This window comes from Sturnus vulgaris, chromosome 3, assembly GCF_052056855.1.
Source record: "Sturnus vulgaris isolate bStuVul1 chromosome 3, bStuVul1.hap1, whole genome shotgun sequence".
Classification (NCBI taxonomy): Eukaryota; Metazoa; Chordata; class Aves; order Passeriformes; family Sturnidae; genus Sturnus; species Sturnus vulgaris.
The window spans coordinates 30,391,001-30,408,815 of record NC_142245.1 but is presented as its reverse complement, the minus strand read 5'-3'; the positions used below and the strand labels follow the sequence as shown (position 1 = coordinate 30,408,815).

The 17,815-nt window shown below is 41.3% G+C and overlaps 1 protein-coding gene across 3 annotated transcripts in view; it reads left to right on the top strand.

Moving 5' to 3' along the window:
• Nucleotides 1–17,815, top strand: part of DAAM2 (dishevelled associated activator of morphogenesis 2) — a 208,313-nt gene that overhangs the window by 96,834 nt on the left and 93,664 nt on the right. For all 3 annotated transcript variants that reach the window (XM_088161275.1, XM_088161273.1, XM_014877259.2), the window contains one exon: nt 15,471–15,560. In XM_088161275.1, coding sequence (XP_088017401.1) covers nt 15,471–15,560 — 90 coding nt within the window. The remainder of the gene's footprint in view (nt 1–15,470; nt 15,561–17,815) is intronic.

The following is a 17,815-nucleotide window of genomic DNA, read 5'->3' as shown; positions in this document are numbered from 1 at the left end:
ATTTTAGGCTTTGTGGCAGAGACAGCTTCCCCTTTCAGGTGCTCACCTACCTATGTATTCCTGTGACAGGGACAGGCTTATGGCCCTGAGTGCAGTCCCAGCACTTTTTGCTCACTTTAGGCTCCCTTCCAGCAGGTGCAGCTGGTTGGCAGCTCCCAGCTCCCTGAGCAGCTGTGTAAGGAGCAGCAGTCACTGTGCTGCAAATGTGTGAGACACAGGTGCTGGGAGAGGAGCATGAGATGGGAGCCAGGTCTCACACTCCATGTCTGAGAATCAATAGGGTTGTGTAAACGAGTAAATTCAGACCTGGTCTTACGTGTGAGACTTTGGGTGTGAAGAAGCTGGGGGTGTTACCAAAGTAACTGTGTAGTTTTAAGGATTTTGGGCAGGCATACCCTGTGTTTTAGATCTTGTTGCTTTATTATAAACTTATGGACAGACGTACCCAATGTAAACCAGTTCAGTTTCTCTGAAGACAGTAGTGGAGTTACATCATTCTCTATTGACTGAAATTTGGTCTATTTGGTATTTTCTGTGTCTATGGTGGTTGTTATCTTCTGAATATCCCAAGAAGAGCAAACTGACTGCCTTTCTGAAGAGTGGGAGGGGCCGTGGTCATGGTTGGAATACTTGAGGGGAATGTCTGAGTGTGTTCTGAGAATGATTTACTTACAGTAGACATGAAATGCCTGAGGAAGCTCTCACAGGACTACATATTTTTAACAGGGCAGTGCTGTTCCATGGGAACATGCAGGGAAATGCATGTAGTACATCTAGGGAAAAGAGGAGAAGTACTAGAATTTGGGAGAACAAATATGATATGTATGGATATGTACCTTGGGATACAGAAGGAGGGGAAAGAACAGATCTACCACTAGAGGATGAAAGTGCTAAGTTGTCAGTCTTATGTCGTCCCTTTATTGAATGCTCAGGAGCTGTCATGATATCCTAACCCTGAAATCATGGATAGGGTGGATATGCTTAGTGGGCAGAAATCTTGTGTTGATGTGTTTCTCACACCTCTCTATCACCTGATTTGCTAATACTATCATGTTTTGGCATAGCTGCAAGTGTTAGCATAACATAAAAAGAAAAAAAAAATAACACAAAGCTCTATTCTGGCCTTTTTCCTTAGTAAGGCATAATTAATATTTGAATGTTTTTTGTGTTCCACTATGGCTTTAACAAAGTGTCAGCAACTTTCTGGATTGAGCCTGAAGGCTGCTGAAGTGATAAAATACAGATGATATTGATGGTAGGAGTCATATGTGCTAGCTGGAAGGATCAAATTAACTTATCTCTATTTCAGCTTTCTGGAGCTTTACCAGCTATACTTGGATGCATACAGAATAGACAATTTTCTACCCTCCTCCTAGAATTTCATCAGCATTCTCATATATTTCATTCACCTGCTGACTTAGAGAGTGGACTCTCTTCAGTAGAAATAGCATAAACAGCAGCAGTACAGAGATATCCTATTTCCCCAACATTTTGGAATGGCTTTTCTGAGTATGATTCCTGCCCTTCTGTGGTTTCTATTCTTTTATTCTCTTTATTAGTGTCTTATATTTCTCAGAGTTGGATTTTAGGCTTAGAAATCTATTATTAAGACCTCATATCTTACCTTCTGGAGAGAATATTTGAATCTCGATTTGGTCTGCTAAGGAAAGGTGAGAGATTGTTATAAATCAGATAAGAAATGTAATATGGGATGAGAACTTGCCACCTGGAAATGCATCTGTGAGAAATGACAGAAAAGAGGAAAGTACTATGTGTTGCAAAGACCATGTGGACCAGATTGTAACTGGACAGGAGATTGTGATAAGAAGGAAAAGTGTCTTCCTAAGTGTTGAAAAAAACCACACAGCAAATGAAGCAGCTGTGGTGCTGAAGGGAGAGTGAAGACCGATTGCAAAGATGGAGGTGATATGGAAGGAATGCTAGGTCAAGATGATATTTTGGCTGTGCTTTTGGAGTGAATGAACGGTGTTGAAGGGAGGTTGAATGACTTCTTCTGCAGTTTATAGAGAAGGAGCCAGATCTGAGATGTTGTAGGGGGGATGTTTTGATACTTAGCCTGATGTCAGCAAGAAAGGGAAAGCCAGATCCCTCTGACAATGAAGACCTTATAAATTTGTAATAATTTATAATAATTCCTCACCTGAAGCTGAGGAAGCAGTGAAATTTTCCAGGGAAGATAAAAGGTTAAGAAACACTATGGGATGAAAAGGTCTTGCCAGATAGTAGTTAGCCTAAGGGAGGTAGACTGTAGCAGGGTTTTAAGAGGAGCTGTTAAAAAAATAGGATTATTGAATGGAGAAAAAGATAACAATCACGAAGTATCATCTGTTTAATATGTTGACTAAGATTAGTTTCTGTAGTTGCTCACCTAGTAACAATTTATATCAGATATAATCATAGCTCAGATACTGTATCATACAGCCTGAAGGAGAGTGGGGGAAAAGGGTTTGTAATTATGTCATGTCTCTGTGCCCTTCTATAGGTGGATTCTATCTTCAAACAGTACTCAAGGTTGTTTATCATTCAGGTTGTTGAGGTGATTTGGGATTGCTCTTCCAGTGTTGGAGGGGAATGGCCTCTTCTTTGCCTGGTGAGCAAGACTCCAAAGTGGGGAGCACAAGGTGCTACAGGTGAGGAGGATGGAGTAGCACCTTTTTAGGGCAGGAGGTTTCCAGGTCAGCAGTTTCCTGGCACCTTCCTCCACACTAGGGAAGTAGAAGCTTTTGGTGTCACTAAATACAGCAGAGGTCCTTCTGCTCATCCTTCAGCACCAGGTGGGAGCAGCACATGGAAAGCAAGTGTCATAAGTTGCTTTTTCTGTCCCCCATCACACCAGACTGCCTCCGCAGCTGCTCTGTTTTGATGTTTTTTTTATTCTTAGGAAGCACAGACAGATGCCTTCCACCTGGCACTGTAACAGCACTGACCCAGAGCTTTTAACATTAGGTACCTTGTTGTCTGTAAGCTTGATGGGAAGAAAACTTTTCAAGAACTTTGCATTTTCCTAGCTACTCCTGCAAATTTACACAATTAAATTCAAGCATTTGTGAGGTTTTTTTCCCTTGTGCAAAACAGGGAATAGTAATGCTTCTTAGGCCAGTTTTAATGCATAATTGTAGCCAGATTGAAAAGGTGCTGAAAAGACGAAGCATGTGTAGATTATAGGCAGAACAGGAGTCTTCCAGTGGCAAATGTATTTTATTTTAAGAACTTGGGAGCAAATCTCTATTACTGCCTCCTGTCATAGACATTGCACTGCTTTTATCTACTTGTTCTTTTTTTAGGGAAAATCGGATGCCAGATTCTACTGCCTTCCTGTAGACCCAGTGGTGTATGCAAAAAGGCCCTGGTCAATATTTGTATATTCTATGCAGTTTTAAATTGAAAACATTAAGGGCATCTTTTAATTTTGCAGTTTCCCATCATTTGTTGACCACATAAAGGGAAAGACTGCCCACACTTAACAACCTTTGGAAAAGGTTAGCAGTGTGCACAACAGTGTTACGCAATAACTTACTAGGTGGAGGCCTGAAGAATAACTTCTCCAAAGGAAATTACAAGGGGAAAGCAGATTGCAGTTTTGCAGTTTGGAAGGTGTCCAGGGAGATCCCTGAGTCATGGAAAATCCATTGGGATTGCTTTAGTGGCTGTGTTTCAGCATTACATCTTGAATAGAGAGGAACAGCTGCACGAGTTTGTTGGTTGGTGTGAAGTTGTTGGCTTATACATTAATGATGTGGAAGAACTTTGGATTGCAAATGCTTAACCAGACAGTAAATTATGATTTGTTGTTAGGAGGCAATGCAAGGCACGTGCTCATTCTTCTCTTATTCTTTTTGTTGTATTTTGTCAAAATTTCTGATAGTTTATTTAGTAGAAACATTGAGAGAAAAACATCTTAGCTGTTGTTTTCTTAAGCCCAGTGATGTCAGTGCAGTAGTTTCTGTTCTGCTTATCAGAATACTTGAGCAATGACACAGGACAGGGTGTGAGTGAATAACCAAATATACTGTCATGCCTTCAATTCTCTGTTTGACTATGGAAATATTCTGTTAATGTGAGGGAAGAGAATTGTGGAATTTCCCTCCTCTTCAACCCAGAGGAGATAACAGTAGCCTTGTATACGGATGGTATTCTAGCTGGTCTGGACTGTTTAGTAGTAAATACAGATCATCTTTATTTATTGAAGTAGAGGTTAACAATTAGTGAAAAGGAGACTGATATACTTCTCAGTTTTCTATTTTCCATTTTCTATTTTTTTGTGTAAATAATCTGTGCTGTAGATTATAGTGCAAGCCACTGTTAGAGGTAGTTAAGCTCGGAGGTTTAGTCTGTTACAATTTAAAAGAGGTTATTTAATTAATGTTTTCCACTGGTGTAAATCCTGAGTAAGTGCACTCAATTTAATGGAGTTTGGGACATTCTGATTTCTGGTTTGCACTACCAAATTTGGAATAATAACTCAGAGGGCAAGAGAGCAACTAAAACTAGCTTCTGATTTTGCTTTTGTCTGTGTAAACCTGAACTTCTGCCAAAAAAATGATGTTGATTTACTGGAGTTCCTTTGAGTTTACCCTGTGTATAAGCTTAAGCATGTGTTTCCAAGCTGCACAACCAAAGCTCAACAAGAAGTTAATTTTGCTCATTAAATTCTTAACCAACCTCTCAGTTCCTGCTGCCCTTTTACGTAATATTTTATCAGAGATTTAAAGGTCAGCCAAGCTCTGACTTACCCTTGTTTTCCTCTATAGGGGCATATGGCAAATAGGATGCACACAAGAGGATAAAGCTGTGAGGGGAGGAGTAGGTGGCACTGGCGCCCCTGGAAACCCAGCCTGCCTTTGGCACAGCAGCAGCAATCCCCAGCCCACATTTTGAAGGTTGAGCCAGCAGGACTGTGTTTGGGCAGGAAGCGATCAGAGAGGTGTGTGCCTGTGTGCTTTGGCACAGTCTAGACTGTGAATTGCTCCAGCCTAGGAACCTCCTCTGAACTCATTAGTATTAAAACAGAACAGAGGGGACTTTGTAGGGAGGGAGAGGGTGTGGAAGCCGGAAAGGTAGCAGTTTAGATGGCAGTTTCCTAATAACCTTTCCCACAACTACCTTCCCATACAGGGGCTCAGCTAAAGGACCTTGGCATGAAAAACAAACCCTGGCACAGGGAGGGGGAAGGGAGGAAGGAAATGAGGGTAGGGGAGGGAAAGGAAATAAGGGGCGGAAAATGGGCACTGTGCTGAAACAGCAGATTTTATTTTTATTTAGTGTTATATATGCTGGTACTAGAAGCTCCTTTTGAGACAAGTATTTGGTACTGTGTATATAATCAGAATGTGGAGGTAAATTTGGTACTTGTACCAGAGGACTTGCAACCTATCGTGGTGAAAAAATGTATCAAGGAGAGGTACAACAGCTTGAGTTTTGTGTTTGGTGTTTTCATGTAATTGACTGGATGGTGGAATATACAGCACATCTATTAGGAAATTATCATCACCGTGATCCAGGAAACTCCTGGATTGCTTATGCTCTGCTGTGCTGTCCCTCCAGCAGATATCAGAGTGGTTGAAGTCCCCCAGGAGGACCAGAGTTTGTGACTGCAAGGATGCTCCTGTCTGTCAGAAGGGCTTCCTGGTCAGGCAGCCTGCAGCAGACTGCCCTATAATGTCACTTGTCCCTGTCCTCCCTTTAATCCTGACCCATAAACTCCTAGTCAGCTCCTCATCCATCTCCAGGTAGAACTCCATGTATTCCTGCTGGTCACTGGCATATAGGGCACAAGTGCCTCCTCATCATCTCTACCTGACCTTCCTAAAGTGCCTGTATTCTTCCATTGCAAGTCATAGCAGCCATCCTACCATACCTCTGTGATGCCAGTGAGATCAAAGCTTTGCAGGCATGTGCACATCTCAAACTCCTCTTGTGTATTCCCCATGCTACATGATGCACAGAAGCATTTTAGTAGCATCCCTTACTGAGTTACTGGCAGCAGTGCTTGGAATTCCTTTTTGCTGCTCTCCAGGTGCTCCCCTGCTGATCCCTGTTTAGTATCTGGCCATCTATTACTGGCACTGGCATCGAATTAGTAGGACTGGACAGATTGAGGATCCCCTTCCCCAGCAGCTTTATTTTAACACCTTCTTCACCATCTTGGTGACATAATTGAAAGATGCTCTTCCCCTTCTCTGACACATGGAGCCCATCAGCCCCAGCAGACCAGGTTTCTCAAAATGAATTCCATGGTCTAAATGGCAAACACATGGCTGTGGCACCAGTCCTGTAGCCATTCATTGATTTACCAGAGTGATCTGGCCCTTTCAAGCCCCTTCCCTTTTACCAGGAGAATTGATGGCAGAGCTACCTGCCCTCCAGAGTCCCTTTACCACAACTCCCATAGCTCTGTAATCCCTCTGGATACTCCTCAGACTGCTCCTGCTCATATCACTTGTGCCCACTTGAAACAAGAGCAGTGGATAATAGTCAGCAGACCGTGTGAGGCATGGCAGTCTCTCAGTGATATCCCCAGTATGAGCCCTCAGTGAGCAGCACATCTCTCTAGAGTGTGTCACTGGGCACATATCTATACTGTGGATATATTAAAAGATAAGCTTAAAATAAGGTGGAAAAATGGTGTGAAAAAATGATGGCATTCAGTGTGGACAGTTAAAACTCCTTTCAATACCAAGTCTGGTAATTCAGGATGGAAAGCAGCCAAGCACACTTTTTCAGAGAAAAAACTAGGGATTATAGTTAAGCATGTGTAGAATATAAGTCATTCAGGTTTTGAGGGTTTTTATTAAAAAAGAAAAAGGTCATTGACTATATGGAATATGTGGAGTATATAACCAGAAGGGCAATCTGGAAGATGCATGGCATAAACTTTTCACTCAGCTTTGGTAAGGTCTCAGCTGGAACACTGTCCCCACTTCTGAACAGTGCAATTCAAGAAAGATGTACTTTGACCGAGTAAAGGCCAGAAGTCAATTAGAAGAGCAATGAGAGATCCAGAGGACATATCCTCTAAGAAAGACTGAAAGAGATGGGTTTGTTCAGCCTCAAGAGGAGACTGAGAAGGGACATTACAACAGTCTTTAACAGACTCAAAAACTGTTATCAAGAGGAAGGAAGAAAATCTGCTCACCACATTAGTGGTAGATGGGGCCGGAAGTAATAGGCTTAAATTGCAGCAGCAGGGATTTAGATCAGACATGAGCCTGACTATTCAGTTTTCATCCCCATCTCTCTCATTGGGCTCATTTAAATTCACTGACATGGACATGCAGCCCACCTCAACAGAAAAAGCTGTGACGATAGAGAGCTGTTTTACATTATTGTTCTCATATGCCCATCCACATTCATGGAATGTCCCTCTTGCTCCATCTCTATTACAGCTCTGCATATGAGAGTGTGTGTCTGAGTCTTGATCTTTTTCTGTCTCTAAACACCTGTGTGTGTTGTTGCATGAAGAGGTACTGGTTTTCCTCATTCTTTCTGTTTGGCCCAGCAGATTGCTGTCTCATGCATGTGGTTTGCCTGTGAAGGACAGAAAAATGAACGGCAGATGCTGTTTCAAGTGGCCTGTGAGAGGGGATTGCCACAAGAGACCTTGCTGGTTATGTGTACTTGTGTGCTGTCAAGTCACAGAGAGCTTTGAGGAGTAGGAGAGGGACAGGATTTAGCTCTTCTCCAGGAAAAAAGGAAGCAATTAACCATCGATTAAGAAGGGAAAACAAAAGCAGTGTAATGAGGGGTGCATTTAAGAGTTGAGAGGGAGCCCTGTAAGTTGACTTTCTGTGTGAAGAATTTCCCTACCAAAAAGCAGTGCCCTTGATGGATGAAAGTCTTATGCTGCTGCTAAGCCTTAAGAATGAGTAACTTCTGTGTTGGCAGGGTAGAGGAGAAACACATCTTTCAATATGTAAACATCAGGTGCTTTCTGTCTTGTACTGTTATGACTGAGAATCAAGAGATTTGGGCCCCTAGTACTGAAGGGGTTTTAAAGATGCAACTTTTTGAAAGAGCAACGAGGAAAAAAGAGTGTAATGGGAATCTCAGCCTTTTGTTTGTCTGCTTCTCTGCTTTGCAGTCAGATCCGTGGCAGTAGCTGAAATGTAAACATTACTTCCTGTGCCAACAGGCTCTGTTAGCAATTCATGTGTGCACAGTGGTTTCCTAATGCACAAATGTAATGGTAAAACACTGTGGGTATGGGCAGATGTTACGTGATGTGCCTTATGTATACAGTTCTTGTGCATGTAAGGTGTGAGGGGCATACATATCTGCACATACCATGTGTATGCAAATACATGGAACCCCAATGATGTTTTACTATGATGAACCTAATTCTTATCAATTGTAAAACTGATCAAAATATTATTCCCATGCCTCTCACGGTGTGCTGCTTGTGTGCTTTACAAAGGCTGCTTTTAGTTCAAAGAGTTAGCATGAGATAGAAGAGCTTGAGGGGAGGAGACTGGCTTGTTTGGAGGTTCATTTTGCTTTTCTCTTCATGGATTGTCTGTGGACTTAGCACATATATCAGGTGCTCCAGTGGGAGTTTTCAACCAGTGTGTTTCACCTGGAGATGTGCTAGCTGTGTGGGTGGTAATGCTGTTGACTGATCAAAAACTTTTGCACTGTTCATTGCTCCAGTTTGTACTGGAGTGTAGGTGGCTTGTGCATTCAAATAAACCTCATTCACTGACAGTTTGGACAGGGACTCTTTTAGAATGCCTCATCGACCTCCTCAGCATTGGAAATGAGCATTCTTCCAGCAGGCTACCTCTTATATGTCAGCCAGGGGAGCTGGAATGAACAAAACAGTGGAAGGAAACCTGTAGGGGAACAAGGCTCTACTGTCCCCTGGAGGTAGACACAGTGATTAAATAGGGAAGGTTTATCTCTTCTGTTTGAAGGATTCATAAGTTCTTTGCAAAGAGACTGAGATCTGAGTAGGATTGTTTTGGTTTATTACTTTATTCATTCACTGCACTTATCTCTGAAGCAGCTTTCTAGACAACTGCCTCTGGACTTATGATGAGAGTATTTCTGCTAATCCCTTTTTGGTGGGCACAGCTTGAATGTGAGCCACCAGACTAACCTGCTTGTTATTTGCCAACAGAACGTGGCATAGGCAGCGTGAACAGAAATATAAATGTTCCTGGGCTGTTGTTAATGTGGAAACATAGCTGTCAGTCACGTGTTAGCAAAGTGGTCCTACTCGGTCCATTTTTTAAAGTGATAATAGTTATGCTGAATAGGATTCTCTATTCCAAAAGCTTGTTTCCTGCTGAAAACCTTGCCCCGATCTCTTTCCACTGCTTCTCTTTCTTCTAAAGTCTCAGGCATGTCACTGCCTTTTATCTTGTGTTTGCTTGAGTTGCATTTCAGCATTGATTAACCCACCATCAATGATCCCCTTGAAGTAATTACACATGAACATGAACCTTCTCTGGGGCCTGCCAGTGGATGCTGGATAGGATCCCGTGGTGTGTCATAGTCATTGTTTACTTTGTACAAGATTTAAACAAATTTGTTCAGAGCATAAGGCCATCAGCTGTGCTAAGGCACTTGGGAGCATTGGTGGGACTGGAATGTGGACTCTTTGGGGATATGGTGACAGACATCTATATAATGACCTTGGGGAACCTGAAGTAACAGGTATCATACTGGACAGGGAATTTATACTGGCAGCAGTGCATATAATTGATTTTGTAACTTGGGTGGATTTGGTGCTGTTAAGAGACTGAGAGAGAATGATTGATGAGGTGGATGAGGGAGAGTGCATTTGTACTTGACAGGTGAAAAAGGTCAAGGGGAATGAGAAAAAGAAACTGTAGGTGTGTACAAGAAAAATAAAAAGGGAATATAAGTATAAACATGGGAATGAAAGGAATATGGGAATACGAACAGCAAGCAAGGTAAGAGCAGTGCATTAAAATAAAATTCATACAGTGGGTATAACGGGAAAATGAATGTACCCTTGGAACTTAAATTTTTGAAGTGAGCATTGCAAGCAAGTTATTAAAATCCGGATATAATTCCCACTGTCTCAGTTTTCCTTATTGTATGACTCACAAAGAATCATTAAAGGTAATGCTGGTGTGATGGAGCAAACTGCACAAAAAATATTGCAAAATGTATTGTTATCACCATCTTGAAAGAGACATTAACTCACCTGTAACACAAAATCAGCCAGGCTGTTTGAGGCAGAGAGTTGGAAAGAGTTTGACCATCTACAGAGCTGTCTCTGTGGCTTTGTATTTTGCAGGGTTTCACACAGTCTTCTGAAACTTTTGATGCTGGTCACAGGTCAAATAACTGCTGCCCTCATCTGTTCTGGAAGTTCTAAAGTTTCAATTTTGAGTTTAACAAAGAAGAGTAGAGTTTCTGGGGAGCTTTGCCAGTTTGTGCCATCTGAAGATCTGGTTCCCAAGGAGCCTGTTAATGCCAAAGCTTCTCTGTCCCTTTGCTTGAGTACACATCTGCTGTTCAAGAACCAATCAGTGCAATAGAGCTGTAATCAGACATTCAAAATTGGCATCTCTGAACAGAGGAAGTGTTGAAGCCTATTTGCCTATGTGTTATGTCTTTGTGTTGGATTCTGTGGTGTAAAATAAAGATTGATTTAATGTCAAAGCTATTCCATTTGAGGATCATAAAAGCATTTCATTTTAAAATAATGCTTTAATATTTGCTGGAATATGTTTGTAGGCAGAAATAAAGATTAAAAAAATCAGAATATTATTTTATATATCATTAACATCTATCAGTCATAAAAATAGCAATTAAATGTAAAACGCAGGCATGGGGAGAATGCTTATAGACAGGATATTGTCCCAAGAGCCCTGTAAGTAAGAGAAACTGTGACCTACAGGTAAAAATTAAAAGTGTAATGTAACTCTCTGTAGCTGAAATGATAAGAAGTTGATGAAATAAGAAGGTTATCCAACTGAACATAAGAAAATAAGTAAAATGTCCTCTTCCTTCTAGCAAAATATTTGTTATGTCCATATTAATCAAGTTATTGCCTGCAGTAAACATATCATATGAGGATTCTGGGTTTCATAATGCTGGAAATGCTGTGCATGACTCATTAAACATTTATGAGGACAAAACAAAACATCATCAACAACAACAAAACAACCCATCAGCCTGGAAAGGTTGGTTGGTTGATTGTTTTGGTTTGTTGGTTTCTATATTTTACAAAATAAAGCAGCTGTCTGACCTTAAGCCAGCATGAAACTCCCCATGACCAGCAAGTCCAGCAGCCAACAGAGCCGGGATGAGTAGATGAGAAATTGAAACTGAGGATATCTCCTCCCATGAGAGTCTGAATATCCATGGAGAGCCAAGTTTGGGGATCTTGGCCCCCGTGATTCTGACTTCAAACCAGGGGATGCTGGAGAAGGTGTGGTTCTCTGTGTCTTTATGGCCTTAAGGTTTCTCCTTTAGAGAGGCAGGCATATTGGTAGGTGTTAAGGGTTCTCCTTTAGTGGGTCTCTCTCCAAGTGAACCACTCTTCTACATTACCAGAATCTTACCTTTTTTTCTTGATTAATTTCATTTTGTGTCACTAAACAAAGTACAGCCCAGTCTAGGTGAGAAATGCTTTTCTGGAGCTTTGAGTATCATTACAGAGCTGATGGCTGTCCAGCATCAAATCCAGCTTTCATGCTTTGATGAAAGTTCCCAAAAACAAGGGACATAATGTGGTTTTAAATCCTGCAAAATACTGGATTTATGTTTCCTACCCATTCCTCCTTCTTGTTCCCTTTCTTTCTCCCTGTCTCTTATTTCCTTGGGTTGTAGCCATTTTGAATGGAGGCCATCTTCTCTTTTGGCCTGAGAACTGGACTGGAAGCATTTGAACCTCAAATCCAGTTCCAGTTCTCTTTAAATGTTATATCATTGAAATTCAATCTACGTAAGTAAATAAAATGCCCACAAGAAAGTGAAATTAACTGAATTAACTACCAGTAGATAAAATAAAATAGGAAATAAATGAAGGAGAGAAATGTAGGTGCTATTAACTTGGCATGCTTTACATCTTCCTCAGTCCTGCCTGGCAAATATCCTTTTAATCTGTGTTTCATGCAACCTCAAGCATTTTTAAGAATCAGGAGACTGAGTTCCACTGAGCAGGGTCACGTTGGCATGAATTGCTGGAACCAAGCTGCCCATCCAAGGTGTAGAAGGGGACTTTATTCTGTTTCTGTGGGAAACTTGCACAGGTGCTGGAGAAGGGAGTTTTCCCTGCTTTGTTCTGACCGACCTTTTTCTTCTTGCCCTTTACATTTGATCCCTGGGCATTCAATCACATTGGCTTCCATAGTCTGGCTCCAACCCCAGTCTTGATGACTGCATTCAGTTTGTCGTTCTTCCCCTTTCCTGCCAAATTTGGCAATTCCTTTCTCTTTTCAATAGCCACTTGCCATCACTGAGCTAACTCTACAGTCTGAATTTCTGTATGTTGACAGATCTGCTTCTGGCATTGGGTCAGAATGACCTGTTCATGAACCAAATTTATTCTTTCTGTTGTTCCTCCTGCTTCTCTCCAGGGCAGTAGGTTTCCTTATGTGCTGTCTGTTAGGATCCTGAGTCAGAATAGAAAAATAACCTGCCTTATTCTGGGTTTTCTTTCTTAGCTAGATCCATGGTTTTCCTGTGCAGTCACAGTGATCTTTTGTTCATTTTTTTAATAGAATGGGAATGGGGGAGCGAAAATGGAGAGTTCCAGAAGGTCTCATGTCTTGTATTTCTTGGTATTTCAGGGGTTTCTTGGTTTTTTTTATAGGGTAGGTTTTGATTGATTCTGTAGGTAGATGAGGACATGCAGGCCTCTTCAGTTCTTCTCACTTCTTTCTTCTTCTCAGTGGAGGAACACACTTGCTGAACAGTAACTTCAAGAAAGGGAGTTGAGGAGCTTGACAGCTGCTTTGTGTTCTGGAGATGTTTCTTTCCCTACTGAATATTTGGGCTTGCTCCCTGCCCATCTGACCTGGGTGTTAGAACCCAGCATTCTACCTCCTAACAAAGGCAAACTCTACGTTTCAAAATTAGGGGTAAGGCATTTTTCACGTGCCATTTTCCAGGCAGTCGTGTTTGGGTCTGCCTCTGGTGATCCCCTTATGCCTGGAAACCCTGAACAGTTTCCTTGTTACTATGCCACCTGAGCTACTGTGATGACTTAAAAAGTTCTTTTGGCTTCCTCTACCCTCCTGGGTCACAATAATGTGGGATGCACTAATTTCCCTCTGGATCTTCCATCCTTTCGAACTAACTTTCTAGGACTCTGTCCTGAAAAGCTTGTCATGATGCAAAATTAAGTGCCTGGAAGTTGCATATTCTTATGGTCCCATTGAAAACAGATTTATCTTTATATCCCTGAATACTGCCTGTATCCAGGCAGTGTCTAGAAGCTGCAGTGTCAGGATCCTGTCCTCAGGGTGGTTTTAGTCAATAGGTACATTCTTTTGATGAAATGGTTGTCTTGAACTGTATTGATTGAGATCTTCATTTAGTTTAGTGCAGAGCTTCTGTGTAGAGCTTCTGCTGCTTGTCTGATCTGCCAGCAGACTTCAGAAAAAGCACTGTGGATTAGAAAGCCAAGTTAGCTGCACTGTATTAAAAAAAAAAAAAAGTTAAGTAAGAGCATTCATTAAGCAGGTCAATAAAGCAATCATATTTTTTCTAAGAATTCAGCTAAGCCCAGACAGCTCATGTATACTCTGGCTTCTATGGTGGTTCTTCCAAACCTGGCATTTCTGATTCCCTATCTGCCCCTCCTTTCCCTTCCACATGCTTGACCTCTAACAGCATTCCTTTGCTTGTCTTAAGGCCTTACATGTAGTTTCACTCTCCCTCTCCCCCCAAGAATGTGATCCTGGCCTGAGTTTTCTAACTGTGTATAGCAAGGATAAAACTCCTTGCCTCGCTTGGCTGCCCCCTTGTTTGGAAACTCACACTAAACATTTCCACATGGTTTGCACTCTTTTTGCACAGCTAATTTTTTTTCCCTTTAAACTTTTTCTTGTTTAAAATAACCCTCCAGCTTCTTCTACCTTGGGCTGCTGGCACTGACCTCGCCTTGTTACTGTTTGCATTTCTTTTGTACCTTTTTGCAGCTTAAATCTCTGTGGGCTTTTAAATCTGTCAGCAGCCGCTACCAGGCTCAGTATGCAATTTTGCTCACTGTTTTCACAAGTTTCCCAGCCCTGAACGCTTTCCAAATGAGCCATTGTTGGGCTGAGTTAAAGAGGTATTGTCTCTGCTTGGACAAGGTTAGAGTGGGTGCCAGAATCTGTGTGTGCAGCATTTTAGTGCCACAATGTCATCTTGATATTGGACCCCTGGACACTTCCTTCTCCAAATATTTCAAATGCATAGGGAAAAAACTCAAAGCCCTGCCAAAACTGATTCATTGAAACATTACTGGAAGTTTTTCTTTATATTACTGAAATTCTAATTTAGACATCTTCATCTGTCCCTGCTCATGCAGTCTGCTTGTCTGGAAGACCATTCTTTTTTGTTCAATTCTCTTTGTTAGCACCTAAAACTGGCAGCTTTGATTGGAGCCCTGTTCTGGTCAGTGCTGAATTAACACAGAGGAAGTAGCAATCTCTCATTTTATAGTTTTAGAGACATGCTTTGGAAAGGAGTCTATTGTTATTCACCTTTTACAGGGGAGAAACTGAAGCTGTGGAATTTGGCAGTCCATTGCAGATCACAGCATTATCCTTCATTTTACTATTGTAAGCTTGGCTCAGCTCTGAGAGGGTTCGTTCTACTGAGCTCACTTTTCTTAACAGAGACTGAATGTGCTGCTGTGATCAACCCGATGTGACACTGTGGAGTTCTGTCCTTTATGTCTGAAATGCTGGGTGTCTTTGATGGGGACTGTGTGCTTTAGAGAACAAACATCTGGAAAAACATTTCAGCCCTGTAGGCTGCTGATGACATGACAACTGTCTCATGGCCTTAGCTTGAAAGATAGAGAAATTAACTACTTTCTTTCTATGGAAGAGCAATTTGGTATTGCCAGCCAGGAAACACAGTTATATCAAACTTTCAGCCTTTCTCTAAGTGTCATAAGAAATATCTGTGTCACATCATCCAGTGCTTTGAGTTTTTCATGTCATCCCTTTCATGTGATCCTTCCCATCCTTCACTGATCATTAGTAATGGAGGTTTGACATGGGAGTTGTTCAGGCTGCCTCTCTTCATAGGTTATGCTCTGACAGGGAGAACTCAAGGTAGCAAGGAAATCATCACACAACAATAATCTTTGGAGTCTTTGGGAGCCACTAAGTCCTCTTGATTGAAGGCTAGTCAAACATACCTGGTGCTCTCAACTCATTAGAAAGAATGAAAAGAGAAACCTCTCAACTTATTAGAAGTTACCAATGCAGCTGTTGACTGTTTTTTTTCCTGTTTTTCTTTTTCTCAATCTCCAGGATGAATTGGATCTCACAGACAAGAACAGAGAGGCTATGTTTGCACTCCCTCCAGAGAAGAAATGGCAGATTTACTGCAGCAAAAAGAAGGTACTACTGTTGTCCTCATTGGAGTAGCTCACCAATAAATTCTGTGTGCATGTTCATAACTGCATCTTGATTTGAGCTATGTGTTTATCTACTGTTTACTCAAGAACATGAATAAGTGATGGATGGATTTTTATCAACATGGATATGGCACAATTTCGTGATAAGTAATGTACGCACTTGTAATTTCTGAAAAGGATCTTAACATCTTAAAATAGTACACAGTCCCAATTTGAATTCATTTGTGTATTTGGAGGTTTTGTTTTACTGTTTGTTTGGGACTTGTGGGGGGGTTTGGTTTTTTTGTTTTTTTTTTCTTTGATCTGAAAGAATAACTATTATGGAAATGCATTAAGGAATTTAAAAAAAATGTAGGTTGCTTAAAATAGGAAAAGTATTGCTGAAGTCATTCAGAATGTCTTCAAATATCTGTAAAGTATGCAATAGTGATGTCTTAAAACTTGGTAGTTCAAGGTCTTCCAGAGTTTGTAGGAAATGTTCCACAGTGCACCGGAAAGCGAGTAGCACCTGCTCGTGTCACTTTCCATGTATCACTTCTTCCTTAAAGGTCTTCAAATTTCTGACAAACCAATAAAGGGTCAATAAATCAAAGGCTGATCAATTACACTAGTATTTTGTCTCTGGCAGAATGATGGCCAAGTGAATGGATAATTGTATCATTGCTGTGAAACTTCTAAACAAGGAGTTTCTGCAGGAATGTGGCATTAGAAAAGTTTTGATGCTCTAGGAAACACAGGGTCAGAAATGAAGATAACCCCAATAGCATGTATTTATTAGCCATGTTAGGAGGAAAAAGGTGTGGTGGGTTTGATGGTTAATTTTATTTCCCAAGTGTGCAAGTCATGCTATGACAATATTAGTCTTTAAACATAAGCCTGCATAACAGAAGGTAGAAGAGGAGGTTTAGACTACAACACTGAACCTGGCAAATTAAAATCTTGCTCATGGTCCTTCTGGAGCCTGTGTTTGCTGCCTTTCTTCCTCCGAGTGGGGGCAGTAAATTTTCTTATTGTGTAATTAAAGAAAACTAGTCCAATCAGGGTGCTTTGCCTTCAGGGTTTTTTGTTGGTTGATTGGGTTTTTTTAACTTTACACAGGGAAGTTAATAGAAATCAATTAATTACAGTGGCTCTGAGGTAGCAATAGCTTAGAGCTAGCAATAGTGCACAAGAGCAGTCTATGCTCCATTGTCTTCAGTGCTATCTCCATTCCTTTTTCATGCTGGTACACAGCGCTTGCAAGTGGAAGGAAGGTACAGGCTGCTGTGATTAATGTCTGCTTTACATTTTGCTGGCCAGCTCAGCTGGTTTCCTCAGCTCCAGTGGGAGAGGATCTATTTGTAGCTGTCTTAGAGCCATCTCATTTCCTGGACCAGTCAGGCTTGGCAGGAAGATTTGTGCTTTAATGTATTTAGTGTGTTGGTTAGATTCACTCATTACATTGGGGATTTTGTGTTTGTTGGAGTTTTTGTTTGTTTGTTTGTTTCCCTCTTTGTTCTACAGCAATGGATTTGCTATAAGAATCTTAAAGACTTCCAAAGTTAAAGAAGCTGCAATCTGGAAAATCTTCATAATGCATTTATAATGCAACTTCAGTTAGCTGAGCTCCAGCTATCCAAAATGATGTACTAACTGGGATGGGATACCATTGCCAGATGTCTATTCATTACATTGTAGATACTTTCAATTACTTGAAACCTTAATTGTCCAGTGTTATTCGTTGTTTCTCTCACAGGCAGTCAGATGATGGGTGATGACATCTCTCTCTAGCCTACTACCTAATCCACCTATCATCATTGTTTTGCAGTGACAGAGAAGCCTGCTCCAGGCTTCGCTTTAAAGCAAAGCCCCCTTTTCCCTGAAGAATTTGCAGTCTAATTTTAGCCACAAAGGGTCCAATTTCTCATTTGGCAGAACACTTCCAGCTACTCAGGACAAGCCCCCAGAGGGCTCTGTCTTGCTGATGCTAGGTTCTTGGAGTTTCCTGGCAAGCAGGGGCCATATGCTTTGAGATACAGCAAGTGGAAACATTACAAACTAGAAGGTCAAGAAGTGCAGACTGAGGCAACTATTCACAATTGTTAATCCCAGGTGCCTTTTCTAGTCTAAAAGTAATGGAAAGTCAGAGCTTCCTGATTTGCTCCAAAGGTGGTGAGATTAGTGGACTGCCTTAAATAAACAAACGACACTTGCAAAGATGAAGATTAGTCATTGTTGTAGACACACATTTATCTTGGC